Here is a 21777-nt window from a genome sequence, read left to right as displayed (position 1 = left end):
GGAGTCAGTATATAGTTGTTTTCAGGAGTCAGTATATAGTTGTTTTCAGGGAGTCAGTGAGATAGTTTTGTTCAGGAGTCAGTAGATAGTTGTGTTCAGGGAGTCAGTAGATAGTTGTGTTCAGGGAGTCAGTAGATAGTTGTGTTCGGGAGTCAGTAGATAGTTGTGTTCATGGAGTCAGTAGATAGTTGTGTTCAGGGAGTCAGCAGATAGTTGTGTTCAAGGGAGTCAGTAGATAGTTGTGTTCAAGGGAGTCAGTAGATAGTTGTGTCCAGGGAGTCAGTAGGTAGTTGTGTCCAGGGAGTCAGTAGATAGTTGTGTTGAGGGAGTCAGTAGATAGTTGTGTTCAGGGAGTCAGTAGATAGTTGTGTTCAGGGAGTCAGTAGATAGTTGTGTCCAGGAGTCAGTGAGATAGTTGTGTTCAGGAGTCAGTAGATTGTTGTGTTCAGGGAGTCAGTAGATAGTTGTGTTCAGGAGTCAGTAGATAGTTGTGTTCAGGGAGTCAGTAGATAGTTGTGTCCAGGGAGTCAGTAGATAGTTGTGTCCACGGAGTCAGTAGATAGTTGTGTTCAGGGAGTCAGTATATAGTTGTGTTCAGGGAGTCAGTAGATAGTTGTTCAGGGAGTCAGTAGATAGTTGTGTTCATGGAGTCAGTAGATAGTTGTGTCCAGGGAGTCAGTAGATAGTTGTGTTCAGGGAGTCAGAGATAGTTGTGTTCAGGGGAGTCAGTAGATAGTTCTGTTCAGGGAGTCAGTATATAGTTGTTTTCAGGGGAGTCAGTATATAGTTGTTTTCAGGGAGTCAGGAGATAGTTTTGTTCAGGAGTCAGTAGATAGTTGTGTTCAGGGAGTCAGTAGATAGTTGTGTTCAGGAGTCAGTAGATAGTTGTGTTCAGGGAGTCAGTAGATAGTTGTGTTCATGGAGTCAGTAGATAGTTGTGTTCAGGAGTCAGCAGATAGTTGTGTTCGGGAGTCAGTAGATAGTTGTGTTCAGGAGTCAGTAGATAGTTGTGTCCAGGAGTCAGTAGGTAGTTGTGTCCAGGGAGTCAGTAGATAGTTGTGTTGAGGGAGTCAGTGAGATAGTTGTGTTCAGGAGTCAGTAGATAGTTGTGTTCAGGAGTCAGTAGATAGTTGTGTTCAGGAGTCAGTAGATAGTTGTGTTCAAGGAGTCAGTAAATAGTTGTGTTCAGGAGTCAGTATATAGTTGTGTTCAGGGAGTCAGTATATAGTTGTGTTCAGGGAGTCAGTATATAGTTGTGTTCAGGGAGTCAGTATATAGTTGTGTTCAGAGAGTCAGTAGATAGTTGTGTTCAGGGAGTCAGTAGATAGTTGTGTTCAGGGAGTCAGTAGATAGTTGTGTTCAGGAGTCAGTAGATAGTTGTGTTCAAGGGAGTCAGTAGATAGTTGTGTTCAGGAGTCAGTATATAGTTGTGTTCAGAGAGTCAGTAGATAGTTGTGTTCAGGAAGTCAGTAGATAGTTGTGTTCAGGGAGTCAGTAGATAGTTGTGTTCAGGAGTCAGAAGATAGTTGTGTTCATGGAGTCAGTAGATAGTTGTGTCCAGGAGTCAGTAGATAGTTGTGTTCAGGAGTCAGTAGATAGTTGTGTTCAGGAGTCAGTAGATAGTTGTGTCCAGGGAGTGAGTAGATAGTTGTGTTCAGGGAGTCAGTGAGACAGTTGTGTTCAGGAGTCAGTAGATGGTTGTGTTCAGGGAGTCAGTAGATAGTTGTGTTCATGGAGTCAGTAGATAGTTGTGTCCAGGGAGTGAGTAGATAGTTGTGTTCAGGGAGTCAATAGATAGTTGTGTTCAGGAGTCAGTAGATGGTTGTGTTCAAGGGAGTCAGTAGATAGTTGTGTTCATGGAGTCAGTAGAGAGTTGTGTCCAGGGAGTCAGTGAGATAGTTGTGTTCAGGAGTCAGTACATAGTTGTGTTCATGGAGTCAGTAGATAGTTGTGTCCAGGGAGTCAGTAGGATAGTTGTGTTCAGGAGTCAGTAGATAGTTGTGTCCAGGAGTCAGTAGATAGTTGTGTTCAGGAGTAGTAGATAGTTGTGTTCAGGAGTCAGTAGATAGTTGTGTTCAAGGGAGTCAGTAGATGGTTGTGTTCAGGGAGTCAGTGAGATATTTGTGTTCATGGAGTCAGTGAGAGAGTTGTGTCCAGGAGTCAGTAGATAGTTGTGTTCAGGGAGTCAGTACATAGTTGTGTTCAGGGAGTCAGTAGATAGTTGTGTTCAGGGAGTCAGAAGATAGTTGTGTTCATGGAGTCAGTAGATAGTTGTGCCCAGGGAGTCAGTAGATAGTTGTGTTCAGGGAGTCAGTAGATAGTTGTGTCCAGGAGTCAGTAGATAGTTGTGTTCAGGGAGTGAGTAGATAGTTGTGTTCATGGAGTCAGTAGATAGTTGTGTTCAGGGAGTCAGTAGATAGTTGTGTTCAGGAGTCAGTAGATAGTTGTGTTCATGGATTCAGTAGATAGTAGTGTCCAGGGAGTCAGTAGATAGTTGTGTTCAGGAGTGAGTAGATAGTTGTGTTCAGGGAGTCAGTAGATAGTTGTGTTCAGGAGTCAGTAGATAGTTGTGTCAGGGAGTCAGTAGATAGTTGTGTTCAGGGAGTCAGTAGATTGTTGTGTTCAGGGAGTCAGTAGATAGTTGTGTTCAGGGAGCAGAAGAGAGTCAGTAGATAGTTGTGTTCAGGGAGTCAGTAGATAGTTGTGTCCAGGAGTCAGTAGATAGTTGTGTCCAGGGAGTCAGTAGATAGTTGTGTTCAGGGAGTCAGTAGATAGTTGTGTTCATGGAGTCAATGGATAGTTGTGTTCATGGAGTCAGTGAGATAGTTGTGTTCAAGGGAGTCAGTAGATAGTTGTGTTCAGGGAGTCAGTAGATAGTTGTGTTCAGGGAGTCAGTAGATAGTTCTGTTCAGGAGTCGTGATATAGTTGTGTTTCAGGGAGTCAGTATATAGTTGTTTTCAGGAGTCAGTGAGATAGTTTGTGTTCAGGGAGTCAGTAGATAGTTGTGTTCAGGGAGTCAGTCCAGATAGTTGTGTTCAGGGAGTCAGTAGATAGTTGTGTTCAGGAGTCAAGAGATAATTGTGTTCAGGGAGTCAGTAGATAGTTGTGTTCAGGAGTCAGGCAGATGTTGTGTTCAGGAGTCAGTAGATAGTTGTGTTCAGGGAGTCAGTGAAATAGTTGTGTTCAAAGGGAGTCAGTAGATAGTTGTGTTCAGGAGTCAGTAGATAGTTGTGTTCAGGAGTCAGTGAGATAGTTGTGTTCAGGAGTCAGTAGATAGTTGTGTTCAGGAGTCAGTAGATAGTTGTGTTCAGGGAGTCAGTGAGATAGTGTTGTGTTCAGGGAGTCAGTAGATAGTTGTGTTCAGGAGTCAGTAGATAGTTGTGTCCAGGGAGTCAGTGAGATAGTTGTGTTCAGGAGTCAGTAGATAGTTGTGTTCAGGAGTCAGTAGATAGTTGTGTTCAGAGAGTCAGTAGATAGTTGTGTTCATGGAGTCAGTAGATAGTTGTGTTCAAGGGAGTCAGTAGATAGTTGTGTTCAGGAGTCAGTAGATAGTTGTGTTCAGGAGTCAGTAGATAGTTCTGTTCAGGGAGTCAGTATATAGTTGTTTTCGGGAGTCAGTATATAGTTGTTTTCAGGAGTCAGTAGATAGTTTTGTTCAGGAGTCAGTAGATAGTTGTGTTCAGGAGTCAGTAGATAGTTGTGTTCAGGAGTCAGTAGATAGTTGTGTTCAGGAGTCAGTAGATAGTTGTGTTCATGGGAGTCAGTAGATAGTTGTGTTCAGGAGTCAGTGAGATAGTTGTGTTCAGGAGTCAGTAGATAGTTGTGTTCAGGAGTCAGTAGGTAGTTGTGTTCAGGGAGTCAGTGAGATAGTTGTGTTCAGGGAGTCAGTAGATAGTTGTGTTGAGGAGTCAGTGAGATAGTGGTGTGTTCAGGGAGTCAGTAGATAGTTGTGTTCAGGAGTCAGTAGATAGTTGTGTTCAGGAGTCAGTGAAATAGTTGTGTTCAGGAGTCAGCAAATAGTTGTGTTCAGGGAGTCAGTATATAGTTGTGTTCAGGAGTCAGTGATATAGTTGTGTTCAGGGAGTCAGTATATAGTTGTGTTCAGAGAGTCAGTAGATAGTTGTGTTCAGGGAGTCAGTAGATAGTTGTGTTCAGGAGTCAGTAGATAGTTGTGTTCAGGAGTCAGTAGATAGTTGTGTTCAGGGAGTCAGTAGATAGTTGTGTTCAGGGAGTCAGTATATAGTTGTGTTCAGAGAGTCAGTAGATAGTTGTGTTCAGGAAGTCAGTAGATAGTTGTGTTCAGGAGTCAGTAGAGATAGTTGTGTTCAGGAAATCAGTAAGATAGTTGTGTTCATGGGAGTCAGTAGATAGTTGTGTCCAGGGAGTCAGTAGATAGTTGTGTTCAGGGGAGTCAGTAGATAGTTGTGTTCAGGGAGTCAGTAGATAGTTGTGTCCAGGGAGTGAGTAGATAGTTGTGTTCAGGGAGTCAGTGAGATAGTTGTGTTCAGGAGTCAGTAGATGGTTGTGTTCAGGAGTCAGTAGATAGTTGTGTTCTGGAGTCAGTAGATAGTTGTGTCCAGGGAGTGAGTAGATAGTTGTGTTCAGGAGTCAGTAGATAGTTGTGTTCAGGGAGTCAGTAGATGGTTGTGTTCAGGGAGTCAGTAGATAGTTGTGTTCATGGAGTCAGTAGAGAGTTGTGTTCAGGAGTCAGTAGATAGTTGTGTTCAGGGAGTCAGTACATAGTTGTGTTCATGGAGTCAGTAGATAGTTGTGTTCCAGGAGTCAGTAGATAGTTGTGTTCAGGAGTCAGTAGATAGTTGTGTCCAGGGAGTCAGTAGATAGTTGTGTTCAGGAGTGAGTAGATAGTTGTGTTCAGGGAGTCAGAATAGTTGTGTTCAGGAGTCAGTAGATGGTTGTGTTCAGGAGTCAGTAGATATTTGTGTTCAGGGAGTCAGTAGAGAGTTGTGTCCAGGAGTCAGTAGATAGTTGTGTTCAGGAGTCAGTAATAGTTGTGTTCAGGAGTCAGTAGATAGTTGTGTTCAGGGAGTCAGAAGATAGTTGTGTTCAGGAGTCAGTAGATAGTTGTGCCCAGGAGTCAGTGAGATAGTTGTGTTCAGGAGTCAGTAGATAGTTGTGTCAAGGGAGTCGGTAGATAGTTGTGTTCAGGGAGTCAGTAGATAGTTGTGTTCAGGAGTCAGTAGATAGTTGTGTTCAGGAGTCAGTAGATAGTTGTGTTCATGGAGTCAGTAGATAGTTGTGTTCAGGAGTCAGTAGATAGTTGTGTTCAGGAGTGAGTAGATAGTTGTGTTCAGGGAGTCAGTAGATAGTTGTGTTCCAGGGAGTCAGTAGATAGTTGTGTTCAGGGAGTCAGTAGATAGTTGTGTTCATGGAGTCAGTAGATTGTTGTGTTCAGGAGTCAGTAGATAGTTGTGTTCAGGGAGTCAGTAGATAGTTGTGTTCAGGAGTCAGTGAGATAGTTGTGTTCAGGGAGTCAGTAGATAGTTGTGTTCAAGGAGTCAGTAGATAGTTGTGTTCAGAGTCAGTATATAGTTGTGTTCAGGAGTCAGTAAATAGTTGTGTTATGGGAGTCAGTAGATAGTTGGTTCTATGAGTCAGTAGATAGTTCAGGGAGTCAGTAGATAGTTGTGTTCAGGAGTCAGTGAGATAGTTGTGTTCAGGGAGTCAGTAGATAGTTCTGTTCAGGGAGTCAGTATATAGTTGTTTTCAGGGAAGTCAGTATATAGTTGTTTTCAGGAGTCAGTAGATAGTTTTGTTCAGGAGTCAGTAGATAGTTGTGTTCAGGGAGTCAGTAGATAGTTGTGTTCAGGAGTCAGTAGATAGTTGTGTTCAAGGGAGTCAGTAGATAGTTGTGTTCATGGAGTCAGTAGATAATTGTGTTCAGGAGTCAGCAGATAGTTGTGTTCAGGAAGTCAGTAGATAGTTGTGTTCAGGAGTCAGTAGATAGTTGTGTTCAAGGGAAGTCATGTAGTTGTGTCCAGGAGTCAGTGAGATAGTTGTGTTAGGGGGGAGTCAGTAGATAGTTGTGTTCAGGGAGTCAGTAGATAGTTGTGTTCAGGAGTCAGTAGATAGTTGTGTTCCAGGGAGTCAGTAGATAGTTGTGTTCAGGAGTCAGTAGATAGTTGTTTCAGGAGTCAGTAGATAGTTGTGTCCAGTCAGAGATAGTGTCAGGGAGTCAGTAGATAGTTGTGTTCAAGGGAGTCAGTATAGTTGTGTTCAGGAGTCAGTAGATAGTTGTGTTCAGGGAGTCAGTATATAGTTGTGTTCAGGAGTCAGTAGATAGTTGTGTTCAGGGAGTCAGTAGATAGTTGTGTTCAGGAGTCAGTGAAATAGTTGTGTTCCAGGAGTCAGTAGATAGTTGTGTTCAGGGAGTCAGTAGATAGTTGTGTTCAGGAGTCAGTATATAGTTGTGTTTCAGGAGTCAGTAGATAGTTGTGTTCAAGGAGTCAGTAGATAGTTGTGTTCAGGGAGTCAGTAGATAGTTGTGTTCAGGGAGTCAGTAGATAGTTGTGTTCATGGAGTCAGTAGATAGTTGTGTTCAAGGAGTCAGTAGATAGTTTGTGTTCAGGAGTCAGTAAATAGTTGTGTTCAGGGAGTCAGTAGATAGTTGTGTTCAGGGAGTCAGTAGGTAGTTGTGTTCAGAGAGTCATGTAGATAGTTGTGTTCAGGAGTCAGTAGATAGTTGTGTTCAGAGAGTCAGTAGATAGTTGTGTTCAGGAGTCAGTAAATAGTTGTGTTCCAGGAGTCAGTATATAGTTGTGTTCAGGAGTCAGTATATAGTTGTATTCAGGGAAGTCAATAATAGTTGTGTTCAGGAGTCAGTGATATAGTTGTGTTCAGAGAGTCAGTAGATAGTTGTGTTCAGGAGTCAGTAGATAGTTGTGTTCAGGGAGTCAGTAGATAGTTGTGTTCAGGGAGTCAGTAGATAGTTGTGTTCAGGGAGTCAGTAGATAGTTGTGTTCAGGAGTCAATGATATAGTTGTGTTCAGGGAGTCATGAGATAGTTGTGTTCAAGGAGTCATGTAGGAGTTGTGTTCCATGGAGTCAGTAGATAGTCGTGTTCAGGGAGTCGAGTAGATAGTTGTGTTCAGGGAGTCAGTAGATAGTTGTGTTCAGGGAGTCAGTAGATAGTTGTGTCCAGGAGTGAGTAGATAGTTGTGTTCAGGAGTCAGTAGATAGTTGTGTTCAGGGAGTCAGTAGATGGTTGTGTTCAGGGAGTCAGTGAGATAGTTGTGTTCATGGAGTCAGTAGATATTGTGTCCAGGGAGTGAGTAGATAGTTGTGTTCAAGGGAGTCAGTAGATAGTTGTGTTCAGGGAGTCAGTAGATGGTTGTGTTCAGGGAGTCAGTAGATAATTGTGTTCATGGAGTCAGTAGAGAGTTGTGTCCAGGGGAGTCAGTAGATAGTTGTGTTCAGGAAGTCGAGTACATAGTTGTGTTCATGGAGTCAGTAGATAGTTGTGTCCAGGGAGTCAGTAGATAGTTGTGTTCAGGAGTCAGTAGATAGTTGTGTCCAGGAGTCAGTAGATAGTTGTGTTCAGGAGTGAGTAGATAGTTGTGTTCAGGGGAGTCAGTAGATAGTTGTGTTCAGGAGTCAGTAGATGGTTGTGTTCAGGGAGTCAGTAGATATTTGTGTTCATGGGAGTCAGTAGAGAGTTGTGTCCAGGAGTCAGTAGATAGTTGTGTTCAGGAGTCAGTACATAGTTGTGTTCAGGGAGTCAGTAGATAGTTGTGTTCAGGGAGTCAGAAGATAGTTGTGTTCATGGAGTCAGTAGATAGTTGTGCCCAGGAGTCAGTAGATAGTTGTGTTAAGGAGTCAGTAGATAGTTGTGTCCAGGGAGTCAGTAGATAGTTGTGTTCAGGGAGTAAGTAGATAGTTGTGTTCAGGAGTCAGTAGATAGTTGTGTTCAGGAGTCAGTAGATAGTTGTGTTCAGGGAGTCAGTAGATATGTTGTGTTCATGGAGTCAGTGAGATAGTAGTGTCCAGGGAGTCAGTAGATAGTTGTGTTCAGGGAGTGAGTAGATAGTTGTGTTCAGGAGTCAGTAGATAGTTGTGTTCAGGGGTCAGTAGATAGTTGTGTCCAGGGAGTCAGTAGATAGTTGTGTTCAGGAGTCAGTAGATTGTTGTGTTCAGGAGTCAGTAGATAGTTGTGTTCAGGAGTCAGTAGATAGTTGTGTTCAGGGAGTCAGTAGATAGTTGTGTCCAGGGAGTCAGTAGATAGTTGTGTCCACGGAGTCAGTAGATAGTTGTGTTCAGGGAGTCAGTATATAGTTGTGTTCAGGAGTCAGTAGATAGTTGTTCAGGGAGTCAGTAGATAGTTGTGTTCATGGAGTCAGTAGATAGTTGTGTCCAGGGAGTCAGTAGATAGTTGTGTTCAGGAGTCAGTAGATAGTTGTGTTCAGAGTCAGTAGATAGTTCTGTTCAGGAGTCAGTATATAGTTGTTTTCAGGGAGTCAGTATATAGTTGTTTTCAGGAGTCAGTAGATAGTTTTGTTCAGGGAAGTCAGTATAGTTGTGTTCAGGGAGTCAGTAGATAGTTGTGTTCAGGAGTCAGTAGATAGTTGTGTTCAGGGAGTCAGTAGATAGTTGTGTTCATGGAGTCAGTAGATAGTTGTGTTCAGGAGTCAGCAGATAGTTGTGTCCAGGGAGTCAGTAGGTAGTTGTGTTCAGGGAGTCAGTAGATAGTTGTGTTGGGGGAGTCAGTAGATAGTTGTGTTCAGGAGTCAGTAGATAGTTGTGTTCCAGGAGTCAGTAGATAGTTGTGTTCAGGGAGTCAGTAGATAGTTGTGTTCAGGGAGTCAGTCAGATAGTTGTGTTCAGGGAGTCAGTATATAGTTGTGTTCAGAGAGTCAGTAGATAGTTGTGTTCAGGAAGTCAGTAGATAGTTGTGTTCAGGGAGTCAGAAGATAGTTGTGTTCATGGAGTCAGTAGATAGTTGTGTCCAGGGAGTCAGTAGATAGTTGTGTTCAGGAGTCAGTAGATAGTTGTGTTCAGGGAGTCAGTAGATAGTTGTGTCCAGGGAGTGAGTAGATAGTTGTGTTCAGGGAGTCAGTAGATAGTTGTGTCCAGGGAGTCAGTAGATAGTTGTGTTCAGGAGTCAGTAGATTGTTGTGTTCAGGAGTCAGTAGATAGTTGTGTTCAGGAGTCAGTAGATAGTTGTGTTCAGGGAGTCAGTAGATAGTTGTGTCCAGGGAGTCAGTAGATAGTTGTGTCCACGGAGTCAGTAGACAGTTGTGTTCAGGGAGTCAGTATATAGTTGTGTTCAGGGAGTCAGTAGATAGTTGTGTTCATGGAGTCAGTAGATAGTTGTGTTCATGGAGTCAGTAGATAGTTGTGTCCAGGGAGTCAGTAGATAGTTGTATTCAGGGAGTCAGTAGATAGTTGTTTCCGGGAGTCAGTAGATAGTTCTGTTCAGGGAGTCAGTATATAGTTGTTTTCAGGGAGTCAGTATATAGTTGTTTTCAGGGAGTCAGTAGAAGATAGTTTTGTTCAAGAGGGAGTCAGTAGATAGTTGTGTTCAGGAGTCAGTAGATAGTTGTGTTCAAGGGAGTCAGTAGATAGTTGTGTTCATGGAGTCAGTAGATTGTTGTGTTCAGGGAGTCAGCAGATAGTTGTGTTCAGGGAGTCAGTAGATAGTTGTGTTCAGGGAGTCAGTAGATAGTTGTGTCCAGGGAGTCAGTAGGTAGTTGTGTCCAGGGAGTCAGTAGATAGTTGTGTTGAGGGAGTCAGTAGATAGTTGTGTTCAGGGAGTCAGTAGATAGTTGTGTTCAGGAGTCAGTAGATAGTTGTGTCCAGGAGTCAGTAGATAGTTGTGTTCAGGGAGTCAGTAGATTGTTGTGTTCAGGGAGTCAGTAGATAGTTGTGTTCAGGGAGTCAGTAGATAGTTGTGTTCAGGGAGTCAGTAGATAGTTGTGTTCAGGGAGTCAGTAGATAGTTGTGTCCACGAGTCAGTAGATAGTTGTGTTCAGGGAGTCAGTATATAGTTGTGTTCAGGGAGTCAGTAGATAGTTGTTCAGGGAGTCAGTAGATAGTTGTGTTCATGGAGTCAGTAGATAGTTGTGTCCAGGGAGTCAGTAGATAGTTGTGTTCAGGGAGTCAGTAGATAGTTGTGTTCAGGGAGTCAGTAGATAGTTCTGTTCAGGGAGTCAGTATATAGTTGTTTTCAGGGAGTCAGTATATAGTTGTTTTCAGGAGTCAGTAGATAGTTTTGTTCAGGAGTCAGTAGATAGTTGTGTTCAGGGAGTCAGTAGATAGTTGTGTTCAGGGAGTCAGTAGATAGTTGTGTTCAGAGTCAGTAGATAGTTGTGTTCATGGAGTCAGTAGATAGTTGTGTTCAGGAGTCAGCAGATAGTTGTGTTCAGGGAGTCAGTAGATAGTTGTGTTCAGGGAGTCAGTAGATAGTTGTGTCCAGGAGTCAGTAGGTAGTTGTGTCCAGGGAGTCAGTAGATAGTTGTGTTGAGGGAGTCAGTAGATAGTTGTGTTCAGGAGTCTAGTAGTTGTGTTTAGTAGATAGTTGTGTTCAGGGAGTCAGTAGATAGTTGTGTTCAGGGAGTCAGTAAATAGTTGTGTTCAGGGAGTCAGTATATAGTTGTGTTCAGGAGTCAGTATATAGTTGTGTTCAGGGAGTCAGTATATAGTTGTGTTCAGGGAGTCAGTATATAGTTGTGTTCAGAGAGTCAGTAGATAGTTGTGTTCAGGGAGTCAGTAGATAGTTGTGTTCAGGAGTCAGTAGATAGTTGTGTTCAGGGAGTCAGTAGATAGTTGTGTTCAGGGAGTCAGTAGATAGTTGTGTTCAGGGAGTCAGTATATAGTTGTGTTCAGAGAGTCAGTAGATAGTTGTGTTCAGGAAGTCAGTAGATAGTTGTGTTCAGGAGTCAGTAGATAGTTGTGTTCAGGGAGTCAGAAGATAGTTGTGTTCATGGAGTCAGTAGATAGTTGTGTCCAGGGAGTCAGTAGATAGTTGTGTTCAGGGAGTCAGTAGATAGTTGTGTTCAGGGAGTCAGTAGATAGTTGTGTCCAGGGAGTGAGTAGATAGTTGTGTTCAGGGAGTCAGTAGATAGTTGTGTTCAGGGAGTCAGTAGATGGTTGTGTTCAGGGAGTCAGTAGATAGTTGTGTTCATGGAGTCAGTAGATAGTTGTGTCCAGGGAGTGAGTAGATAGTTGTGTTCAGGGAGTCAGTAGATAGTTGTGTTCAGGGAGTCAGTAGATGGTTGTGTTCAGGGAGTCAGTAGATAGTTGTGTTCATGGAGTCAGTAGAGAGTTGTGTCCAGGGAGTCAGTAGATAGTTGTGTTCAGGAGTCAGTACATAGTTGTGTTCATGGAGTCAGTAGATAGTTGTGTCCAGGGGAGTCAGTAGATAGTTGTGTTCAGGGAGTCAGTAGATAGTTGTGTCCAGGGAGTCAGTAGATAGTTGTGTTCAGGAGTGAGTAGATAGTTGTGTTCAGGGAGTCAGTAGATAGTTGTGTTCAGGAGTCAGTAGATGGTTGTGTTCAGGGAGTCAGTAGATATTTGTGTTCATGGAGTCAGTAGAGAGTTGTGTCCAGGGAGTCAGTAGATAGTTGTGTTCAGGGAGTCAGTACATAGTTGTGTTCAGGGAGTCAGTAGATAGTTGTGTTCAGGGAGTCAGAAGATAGTTGTGTTCATGGAGTCAGTAGATAGTTGTGCCCAGGGAGTCAGTAGATAGTTGTGTTAAGGGAGTCAGTAGATAGTTGTGTCCAGGGAGTCAGTAGATAGTTGTGTTCAGGGAGTGAGTAGATAGTTGTGTTCCAGGAGTCAGTAGATAGTTGTGTTCAGGAGTCAGTAGATAGTTGTGTTCAGGGAGTCAGTAGATAGTTGTGTTCATGGAGTCAGTAGATAGTAGTGTCCAGGGAGTCAGTAGATAGTTGTGTTCAGGGAGTGAGTAGATAGTTGTGTTCAGGAGTCAGTAGATAGTTGTGTTCAGGGAGTCAGTAGATAGTTGTGTCCAGGGGAGTCAGTAGATAGTTGTGTTCAGGAGTCAGTAGATTGTTGTGTTCAGGAGTCAGTAGATAGTTGTGTTCAGGGAGTCAGTAGATAGTTGTGTTCAGGGAGTCAGTAGATAGTTGTGTCCAGGGAGTCAGTAGATAGTTGTGTCCACGGAGTCAGTAGATAGTTGTGTTCAGGGAGTCAGTATATAGTTGTGTTCAGGGAGTCAGTAGATAGTTGTTCAGGGAGTCAGTAGATAGTTGTGTTCATGGAGTCAGTAGATAGTTGTGTCCAGGGAGTCAGTAGATAGTTGTGTTCAGGGAGTCAGTAGATAGTTGTGTTCAGGGAGTCAGTAGATAGTTCTGTTCAGGGAGTCAGTATATAGTTGTTTTCAGGGAGTCAGTATATAGTTGTTTTCAGGGAGTCAGTAGATAGTTTTGTTCAGGGAGTCAGTAGATAGTTGTGTTCAGGGAGTCAGTAGATAGTTGTGTTCAGGGAGTCAGTAGATAGTTGTGTTCAGGGAGTCAGTAGATAGTTGTGTTCATGGAGTCAGTAGATAGTTGTGTTCAGGAGTCAGCAGATAGTTGTGTCCAGGGAGTCAGTAGGTAGTTGTGTCCAGGGAGTCAGTAGATAGTTGTGTTGAGGGAGTCAGTAGATAGTTGTGTTCAGGGAGTCAGTAGATAGTTGTGTTCAGGGAGTCAGTAGATAGTTGTGTTCAGGGAGTCAGTAGATAGTTGTGTTCAGGGAGTCAGTAGATAGTTGTGTTCAGGGAGTCAGTATATAGTTGTGTTCAGAGAGTCAGTAGATAGTTGTGTTCAGGAAGTCAGTAGATAGTTGTGTTCAGGGAGTCAGTAGATAGTTGTGTTCATGGAGTCAGTAGATAGTTGTGTTCAGGAGTCAGTAGATAGTTGTGTTCAAGGAGTCAGTAGATAGTTGTGTTCAGGGAGTCAGTAGATAGTTGTGTCCAGGGAGTGAGTAGATAGTTGTGTTCAGGAGTCAGTAGATAGTTGTGTTCAGGGAGTCAGTAGATGGTTGTGTTCAGGGAGTCAGTAGATAGTTGTGTTCATGGAGTCAGTAGATAGTTGTGTCCAGGGAGTGAGTAGATAGTTGTGTTCAGTGAGTCAGTAGATAGTTGTGTTCAGGAGTCAGTAGATGGTTGTGTTCCAGGAGTCAGTAGATAGTTGTGTTCATGGAGTCAGTAGAGAGTTGTGTCCAGGAGTCAGTAGATAGTTGTGTTCATGGAGTCAGTAGATAGTTGTGTTCATGGAGTCAGTAGATAGTTGTGTCCAGGGAGTCAGTAGATAGTTGTGTTCAGGGAGTCAGTAGATAGTTGTGTCCAGGGAGTCAGTAGATAGTTGTGTTCAGGGAGTGAGTAGATAGTTGTGTTCAGGGGAGTCAGTAGATAGTTGTGTTCAGGGAGTCAGTAGATGGTTGTGTTCAGGAGTCAGTAGATAGTTGTGTTCATGGAGTCAGTAGAGAGTTGTGTCCAGGAGTCAGTAGATAGTTGTGTTCAGGAGTCAGTACATAGTTGTGTTCAGGAGTCAGTAGATAGTTGTGTTCAGGAGTCAGTAGATAGTTGTGTCCAGGGAGTCAGTAGATAGTTGTGTTCAGGAGTCAGTAGATAGTTGTGTTCAGGGAGTCAGTAGATAGTTGTGTTCAGGGAGTCAGTAGATAGTTGTGTTCAGGGAGTCAGTATATAGTTGTGTTCAGGGAGTCAGTAGATAGTTGTGTTCAGGGAGTCAGTAGATAGCTGTGTTCAGGGAGTCAGTAGATAGTTGTGTTCAGGGAGTCAGTAGATAGTTGTGTTCATGGAGTCAGTAGATAGTTGTGTCCAGTGAGTCAGTAGATAGTTGTGTCCAGGGAGTCAGTAGATAGTTGTGTCCAGGGAGTCAGTAGATAGTTGTGTCCAGGGAGTCAGTAGATAGTTGTGTCCAGGGAGTCAGTAGATAGTTGTGTTCAGGGAGTCAGTAGATAGTTGTGTTCAGGGAGTCAGTAGATAGTTGTGTTCAGGGAGTCAGTAGATAGTTGTGTCCAGGGAGTCAGTAGATAGTTGTGTCCAGGGAGTCAGTAGATAGTTGTGTTCAGGGAGTCAGTAGATAGTTGTGTCCAGGGAGTCAGTAGATAGTTGTGTTCAGGGAGTCAGTATATAGTTGTGTCCAGGGAGTCAGTAGATAGTTGTGTCCAGGGAGTCAGTAGATAGTTGTGTTCAGGGAGTCAGTAGATAGTTGTGTTCAGGGAGTCAGTAGATAGTTGTGTTCAGGGAGTCAGTAGATAGTTGTGTTCAGGGAGTCAGTAGATAGTTGTGTTCATGGAGTCAGTATATAATTGTGTCCAGGGAGTCAGTAGATAGTTGTGTTCATGGAGTCAGTAGATAGTTGTGTTCAGGGAGTCAGTATATAGTTGTGTTCAGGGAGTCAGTAGATAGTTGTGTTCAGGGAGTCAGTAGATAGTTGTGTTCAGGGAGTCAGTAGATAGTTGTGTTCAGGGAGTCAGTAGATAGTTGTGTTCAGGGAGTCAGTAGATAGTTGTTTTCAGGGAGTCAGTATATAGTTGTGTTCAGGGAGTCAGTCGATAGTTGTGTTCAGGAAGTCAGTAGATAGTTGTGTTCAGGGAGTCAGTATATAGTTGTGTTCAGGGAGTCAGTAGATAGTTGTTCAGGCAGTCAGTAGATAGTTGTGTTCATGGAGTCAGTAGATAGTTGTGTTCAGGGAGTCAGTAGATAGTTGTGTTCAGCGAGTCAGTAGATAGTTCTGTTCAGGGAGTCAGTATATAGTTGTTTTCAGGGAGTCAGTAGATAGTTTTGTTCAGGGAGTCAGTAGATAGTTGTGTTCAGGGAGTCAGTAGATAGTTGTGTTCAGGGAGTCAGTAGATAGTTGTGTTCAGGGAGTCAGTAGATAGTTGTGTTCATGGAGTCAGTTGATAGTTGTGTTCAGGGAGTCAGCAGATAGTTGTGTTCAGGGAGTCAGTAGATAGTTGTATTCAGGGAGTCAGTAGATAGTTGTGTCCAGGGAGTCAGTAGGTAGTTGTGTCCAGGGAGTCAGTAGATAGTTGTGTTCAGGGAGTCAGTATATAGTTGTGTTCAGGGAGTCAGTAGATAGTTGTGTTCAGGGAGTCAGTAGATAGTTGTGTTCATGGAGTCAGTAGATAGTTGTGTCCAGGGAGTCAGTAGATAGTTGTGTTCAGGGAGTCAGTAGATAGTTGTGTTCAGGGAGTCAGTAGATAGTTGTGTTCAGGGAGTCAGTATATAGTTGTGTTCAGGGATTCAGTAGATAGTTGTGTTCAGGGAGTCAGTATATAGTTGTGTTCAGGGAGTCAGTAGATAGTTGTGTTCAGGGAGTCAGTAGATAGTTGTGTTCAGGGAGTCAGTAGATAGTTGTGTTCAGGGAGTCAGTAGATAGTTGTGTTCAGGGAGTCAGTAGATAGTTGTGTTCAGGGAGTCAGTATATAGTTGTGTTCAGGGAGTCAGTAGATAGTTGTGTTCAGAGAGTCAGTAGATAGTTGTGTTCAGGGAGTCAGTAGATAGTTGTGTTCAGGGAGTCAGTATATAGTTGTGTTCTAGGTCCCAGTGGTTCTGACTAGGTCCCAGGGGTTCTGACTAGGTCCCAGGGGTTCTGACTAGGTCCCAATGGTTCTGACTAGGTCCCAGTGGTTCTGACTAGGTCCCAGGGGTTCTGACTAGGTCCCAGTGGTTCTGACTAGGTCCCAGGGGTTCTGACTAGGTCCAAGTGGTTCTGACTAGGTCCCAGTGGTTCTGACTATGTCCCAGGGGTTCTGACTAGGTCCCGGTGGTTCTGACTAGGTCCCAGGGGTTCTGACTAGGTCCCAGTGGTTCTGACTAGGTCCCAGGGGTTCTGACTAGGTCCCAGTGGTTCTGACTAGGTCCCAGTGGTTCTGACTAGGTCCCAGTGGTTCTAACTCGGTCCCAGTGGTTCTGACTAGGTCCCAGTGGTTCTGGCTACATCATTACATGTAGTATATGCTCTTTAGTCTGCATCAGTCTAATACACTGACTCCCATGGGTGTTAATTTGTCTCTTTGTAGTATAAACTCTTGATTTTAAACTTGAAATATTTTATTTCTCTCTTCAAAACCCCAGAGGTGATGTGCTTGTCTTCTTTCCTCTTATTTCATGCGTTGTTAGCTTACCATAGTGAATGCAGAATTGCGCTCAGAAAGGATATTTTAACATAATGTGCTGCCTTGTAAATCAACCCCTCTATAACATCTTAATGTTTAATGTGCTGTTGAAGGCCTGCGGGTGTCTAATCTGATTTAATACAGAGGAGATTTCACAACGATGTTGAGAAATCACTAATTATTAGTGTCACACACTTTGGTGATGGAATTTTACTTCCTTTATGATTATTCATGTTCTGAATCATTCAGTTGGGTCTTTCTCTAACATATCATTAACATTATATCAAAAAAGTTGGATTTCGTAACCAAATACATACCATAATACGTACCGAGCTCTGTTGACAGAGTGAATCCGCTTCTCGCAGTGACTTGATTTTATATGCTGTGGTCGTCTTCAAAGTTGTTTCTGCAGGTCGCAAAAAGTTAAATTATACAACGGGTGGGTCTAATACTGGATGCTGATTGTTTGAAAATGCATTCCAGCCGGTGTCTATTCCACAAGTTACCACCGGCTAAATCTATGACATTAAAATGCCTATTTACTCTGTTCCATCTGACTGCGCAATCCACTGTCTCATCAGCCCAGCCAGGCACTTTATAAACTTGATCTCCACTGTAAAAAGTATCTAGACATTATCTCACATTTCTTTTAGACTAGCATTTGGTTTTCAGCAGCGGAGATGTGTAATGACCTTGCTGTCTGTTTCAATATTGAAATTCAGTATCCAGCTGTTCTATGGTAATGAACATGGTGTCAGGAGCCGTTTCTCAGCCAGTCGAAATCATGAATCAGCATCATTTTTATGGATATATACAAAGAAATGTCAGTAGAAAAACACGAAATGCAGCTAGTTTGCTGTCATTCCAGCTTCAGTTTGAAATGATTGTGTTAGCTGTGTAGTTGGCTATCTCTTCTGAACAGTGGCCTGGCAAGAGAGCAAATGTTCTATGCCAGGCGAAATCGCACATCATTGGCTCATTGTTATGGATGTATCCCCACCAAAATCACTAGAAAACAGCTTAAACAAACGCAAATGCAGCTACTTTGCTGTTATTCTGGCTATACTGTTTGACGTGACTGTGTTAGTCAAAGTTTATTAGCTAGCAAGTAAGGGATAAGAACGTTGCCAGCCATCATGGCAATGGAACATTGTGTCCATAGATTTAGAAAAAAGATACTTTACTGTGTCGCGTCTCTGGCAACCGAACCGATAGAACGAACGACCAGCCGGCTTGGGTAGCAACCCCAGATTTGTGTCAGGACTACATCTCGTGGAAGAAATAGTATGAATAAATTCATCAAAATAATGTTTTAAAAAATATATATGTCTATCAATCATTATTGATAGACACAGTATGTTGGTAACCCGTTGTATAAAAGTGATAATGCCCTCGAAGCCGGTGTTTGGAGGATATATTGGCACAGTTTGCCTCGACTTCGTCTCGGGCCTAACAACACCCGTGCCAATATATCCTCCAAACACCGGCTTCTCGGGCGTTATCACTTAATTAACATGACACGAGATGAATTAACTGTAAAAGGCTTTGAAAATAAATGGCTTCCGGTACGCTCAGTGCTCCGTTTCACAGAGATACACTTGTTTTTCAGAGAAATCTTAGAAAAATAACCGGAATTTTGCATTAATATGACATGTCATGTTTCAAAATCGTTATCTATCTTACCTCTATGTTATTTTATGTCCTCCTGATTCAAGAACAGATGATGAGTTCAATGGTGAGCCTGTCAAATGGCCATCATTCTCTCACAGCATCCAGCCTAGCTGACACAATGCTATTTTCCTGATTTTTGACCACTTTATTTTCTCTGGGCTCCATTCATTTAGTTACCGTGACCCTAATCTTTGCCATCCTACAAGGGTAAAAACTCCAATAACTTTTGAACAGATTATGATAGAGACATAAGGTCTATTCTCCAACAATGGCCACAGTAACAGGCTACTGAGATGATCTATGAATGTCTCTATGTGTATTTGTGTGTAAAGGAAGACAGACACTGAAATAATCTAATTGTGTACTAATTATTAAACTAAATCACATCTCAATGAACAGCGGTGCACAGCTTATTTGTGCCAAAATATGAATCATTGGTACATACTTGTGATGCTTGTTTTTCACTGATGACATTTTCGCCCTGAGCAGGCTATCACTGGGACACATCTGATTGGATGCCGAGTGCTCAGTGTCCCGTAGACCAGGAACTGTTGCAGTGTATACGTATAGAAAAGCCCGCCCTCTCCTGCACTGACTCTGACCCTGAGCTCCTCAACCTGGACTGCTATGTAGAAGGTATAGACATTGAGAGTGACTCCACCAACTGATTTCCTTTCTCTGGATCTGGATGACGGCCACCTACCTGTTAGGCATCAGGGGCAGTTATGATGACTCCATCCAGACATATACTTCACCTGTAGCCAGCAGGATGAAAGCATTTACCAGCACCAGCAGCACCACCTCTACCCCACAGATCCCACTAAGCTCCAAGGCAGTAACACAGGGGTCAGCAGGGCGCATATAGGGACACAACGTGACCCCTTGGACATGAGCTGTGGACAGGAGCTCAGCGGCAGTGTGCCCGTCTCCCCTGCCTCCAGCTCTGATCTGTCAGGCTTGGGTAAGGGGTCAGAGGTCAGGGGTCAGAGTGACCAGCAGGCTTGTTTGGTTATCTCACACCCTAACCTCTGGACACAAGGCCTCTGACAGGCGACTGAAAATATAAACTGAACTTAGAGAATTCAGAGATAGACCCTGATGTTCAGAGCTTTGGCTCTCTTTTGGAAACATTTCTTGGTAGTCTTAATAAAATCTACTTTGAAACAAAAGTATACACCTCACACACATGGTTATGGGCTTAAAAAAAAGAAGACACCTGTACCATGTCAGATATAGAGTTAAAATGTATTACATTTTGAGTTTGCATCCCAATATTACACTTTATATACTTTATATATCACAGAAGACTGAAATATAACAAAACCTTGTGATTTTTGGCAGGTTTTGTAAAATAATGTTGATTAATTATGAAAATATAAAATATATTAATAACATTCCACCCATGAGGCCACTAGAGGGTGATTTGGTCATTTGACTGCAGGAAAGGTGTAGTGAATGTTATGTAATTTCAGAAGAAAATGCTCACACCTTATGTCCATCTGTAATGGCTAATACTGTAAATACCATGCATGTCTGCATATTCATATCAGTAACATTGTATTGCATGAAGCTTATGTTAGGTTTATACTGATTATATATTAATTAGCTATTTGATTGTACAATAAACATTTCCATGAATGATTATGCCATTGAAACATTGCTGTTATGTTTGTTTTAGTAAATGAATACAGATCTCCAGCAGTCAGCAGAAGGGACAGCAAAACAGTTTTAGTATTAGCTCTCCTGTTGTCCTGCCATACCCTGCTGTCATCAGTAAGGAAAGGGGAAGAGGATGAGAGGAATGTTCTCTCTTCCAACTCAAGCTCATTCTTTTAAAAAGGGATTAACAGTTTCTAACTCCTACTTCAGACTGAGCTGTTTAAAGTTGGACTGAATAGGACTTTCACCAAAGACTAAAGCTTTTTACTTTGGTACACTTTAAACATTTCATTTACTCCAGTTTAACTTGCGATTTAAAAGAGCAGGTTGCATCCCAAATGGCACCCTATTCCCTATGTAGTGCACTACTTTTGACCAGGTCCCATAGGGGGTGCAATGCACTATGTAGGGAATAGGGTGCCATTTGGGAATGATCCATGGGCTTCAAAGGAAGACTGCTGCTCTTCCCCTCACCAGATGCACTTGACTTGATGGAGGTCATCTAGCATGTCGATAATACGGTCACCTCTACTTCTAAAGCTGTTTCCATTGGAGGAAAATCACTTTAGAAGCTGTTTGTCTTTTGGAAAATATATGTTTCTCAAGGAAAATATAGCTCTTTTCACAAGGTTAACCCTCTGAAAGAAATAGAATGGAAGATACTTCACCTTCTTTTTCCATAGCAACTTATTATCACACTTCAGCAAGCCAGAGATACACAACAAATATACTGTATCTATTCCATTCAGTCCTGTATAAATGAGCTCAATATGATGTAAAAACAAAAATATATATATATGTTTTTAATGTAACGGTTGATGTTGATGTATTTTGAATTTTTTGAGCACATGTCAAACTCAAGGCCTATTTACTCAAACCATCCAATCACATGGATGCCTAAAATATAATAAAACATTTTCTTGAAAAAACGATCTCAATTGACATTGAAATGACTAAAACTGTGTAGAAATGATAATGGACCTACATTTATAGTCTCTTCACTCTGTCCAGCTTGATAACAGTCATTTATAGTCTCTTCCCCCTGTCCAGCTTGCTAACAGTAATTTATAGTCTCTTCACTCTGTCCAGCTTGATAACAGTCATTTATAGTCTCTTCCCTCTGTCCAGCTTGCTAACAGTCATTTATAGTCTCTTCCCTCTGTCCAGCTTGCTAACAGTAATTTATAGTCTCTTCCCTCTGTCCAGCTTGCTAACAGTAATTTATAGTCTCTTCCCTCTGTCCAGCTTGCTAACAGTAATGTATAGTCTCTTCACTCAATCCAACTTGCTAACAGTCATCGAAAGGAAAGCTAGACAGTCAGGAAGCATTGAAAATTCCAAAGGTGATGGATAAAGGACTTTTTAGCTAATTTTGACAATAATCAATTTTACGTGCGGCCTTGTGTGTCACGTGATGTGGCAGCTTGCTTCACCCTGACTGACTGACTGACAGGAACATGTGACACAGGCACCATGAAGATGTATGACACACACACACGTAAATCCCTGGTCGGAACACACCTACACACACACACACACACACACACACTTATTCTCACAAACAATGACCTAAATACTCCCCACCACACACACACACACACTCTCACGTAAACACACAGACTCAGACACACTCTTTCTCTCACACATACACTGACTTTCTCTCACACACAAGGAGCCCACACACACTCTCTCACACATACATAAATAAATAAACAAACATTCATTCATGTTAATGAGGAGCCCAGGTGGTAATAACCATATTTAGCATATTAATTGTCCCTTGCAGTCTCCTCACACCTGGCCTCATAGAGCAGTAAACCAACGCTGTGTCCCCAGGTCAGCCCTGGCCCAGTCATAGAGAGGTAAACCAACGCTGTGTCCCCTGGTCAGCCCTGGCCCAGTCATAGAGAGGTAAACCAACGCTGTGTCCCCTGGTCAGCCCTGGCCCAGTCATAGAGAGGTAAACCAACGCTGTGTCCCCTGGTCAGCCCTGGCCCAGTCATAGAGAGGTAAACCAACGCTGTGTCCCCAGGTCAACCCTCACCCAGCAGACCGTTTCACAACAATCACATGGATGCCTAAATCTCACAAACTTTTCCTAGCTTACCTCCCGCACTGAGTGCTTATTGTCCATTCAGAAGAGACCCCATTCATTCATTCATGGTTCGCACCATTGCCTATAGACATTGTAAAGGGGATGTTTAGGTGAATAAAAGAGAAGAGCAGTCGTGGATATAGTCAATCATAAATCAACAGGGAGACACCTACAGAACAGAAACAGACCTCTTGGGGACAGGCCCTTTATATTCTAATCAGACAGTACCAAACGTTCTCTGAACATCAGCTCG

General features: G+C 42.7%; 1 protein-coding gene across 1 annotated transcript in view; it reads left to right on the top strand.

Moving 5' to 3' along the window:
* Positions 1-18972, top strand: part of fat1b (FAT atypical cadherin 1b) — a 71900-nt gene extending 52928 nt beyond the window's left edge. Inside the window, 1 exon segment of the mRNA XM_045225471.1 lies at positions 18260-18972. Within this exon segment, the coding sequence (XP_045081406.1) occupies positions 18260-18438 (179 nt within the window). The 3' untranslated portion in view covers positions 18439-18972.
* Positions 18973-21777: the final 2805 nt, after the last annotated feature.

The sequence above is a fragment of the Coregonus clupeaformis genome, chromosome 2 (assembly GCF_020615455.1).
Source record: "Coregonus clupeaformis isolate EN_2021a chromosome 2, ASM2061545v1, whole genome shotgun sequence".
Taxonomy (NCBI): domain Eukaryota; kingdom Metazoa; phylum Chordata; class Actinopteri; order Salmoniformes; family Salmonidae; genus Coregonus; species Coregonus clupeaformis.
The sequence above is the reverse complement of the archived record's forward strand: the minus strand, read 5'-3'. Positions and strand labels throughout refer to the sequence as shown.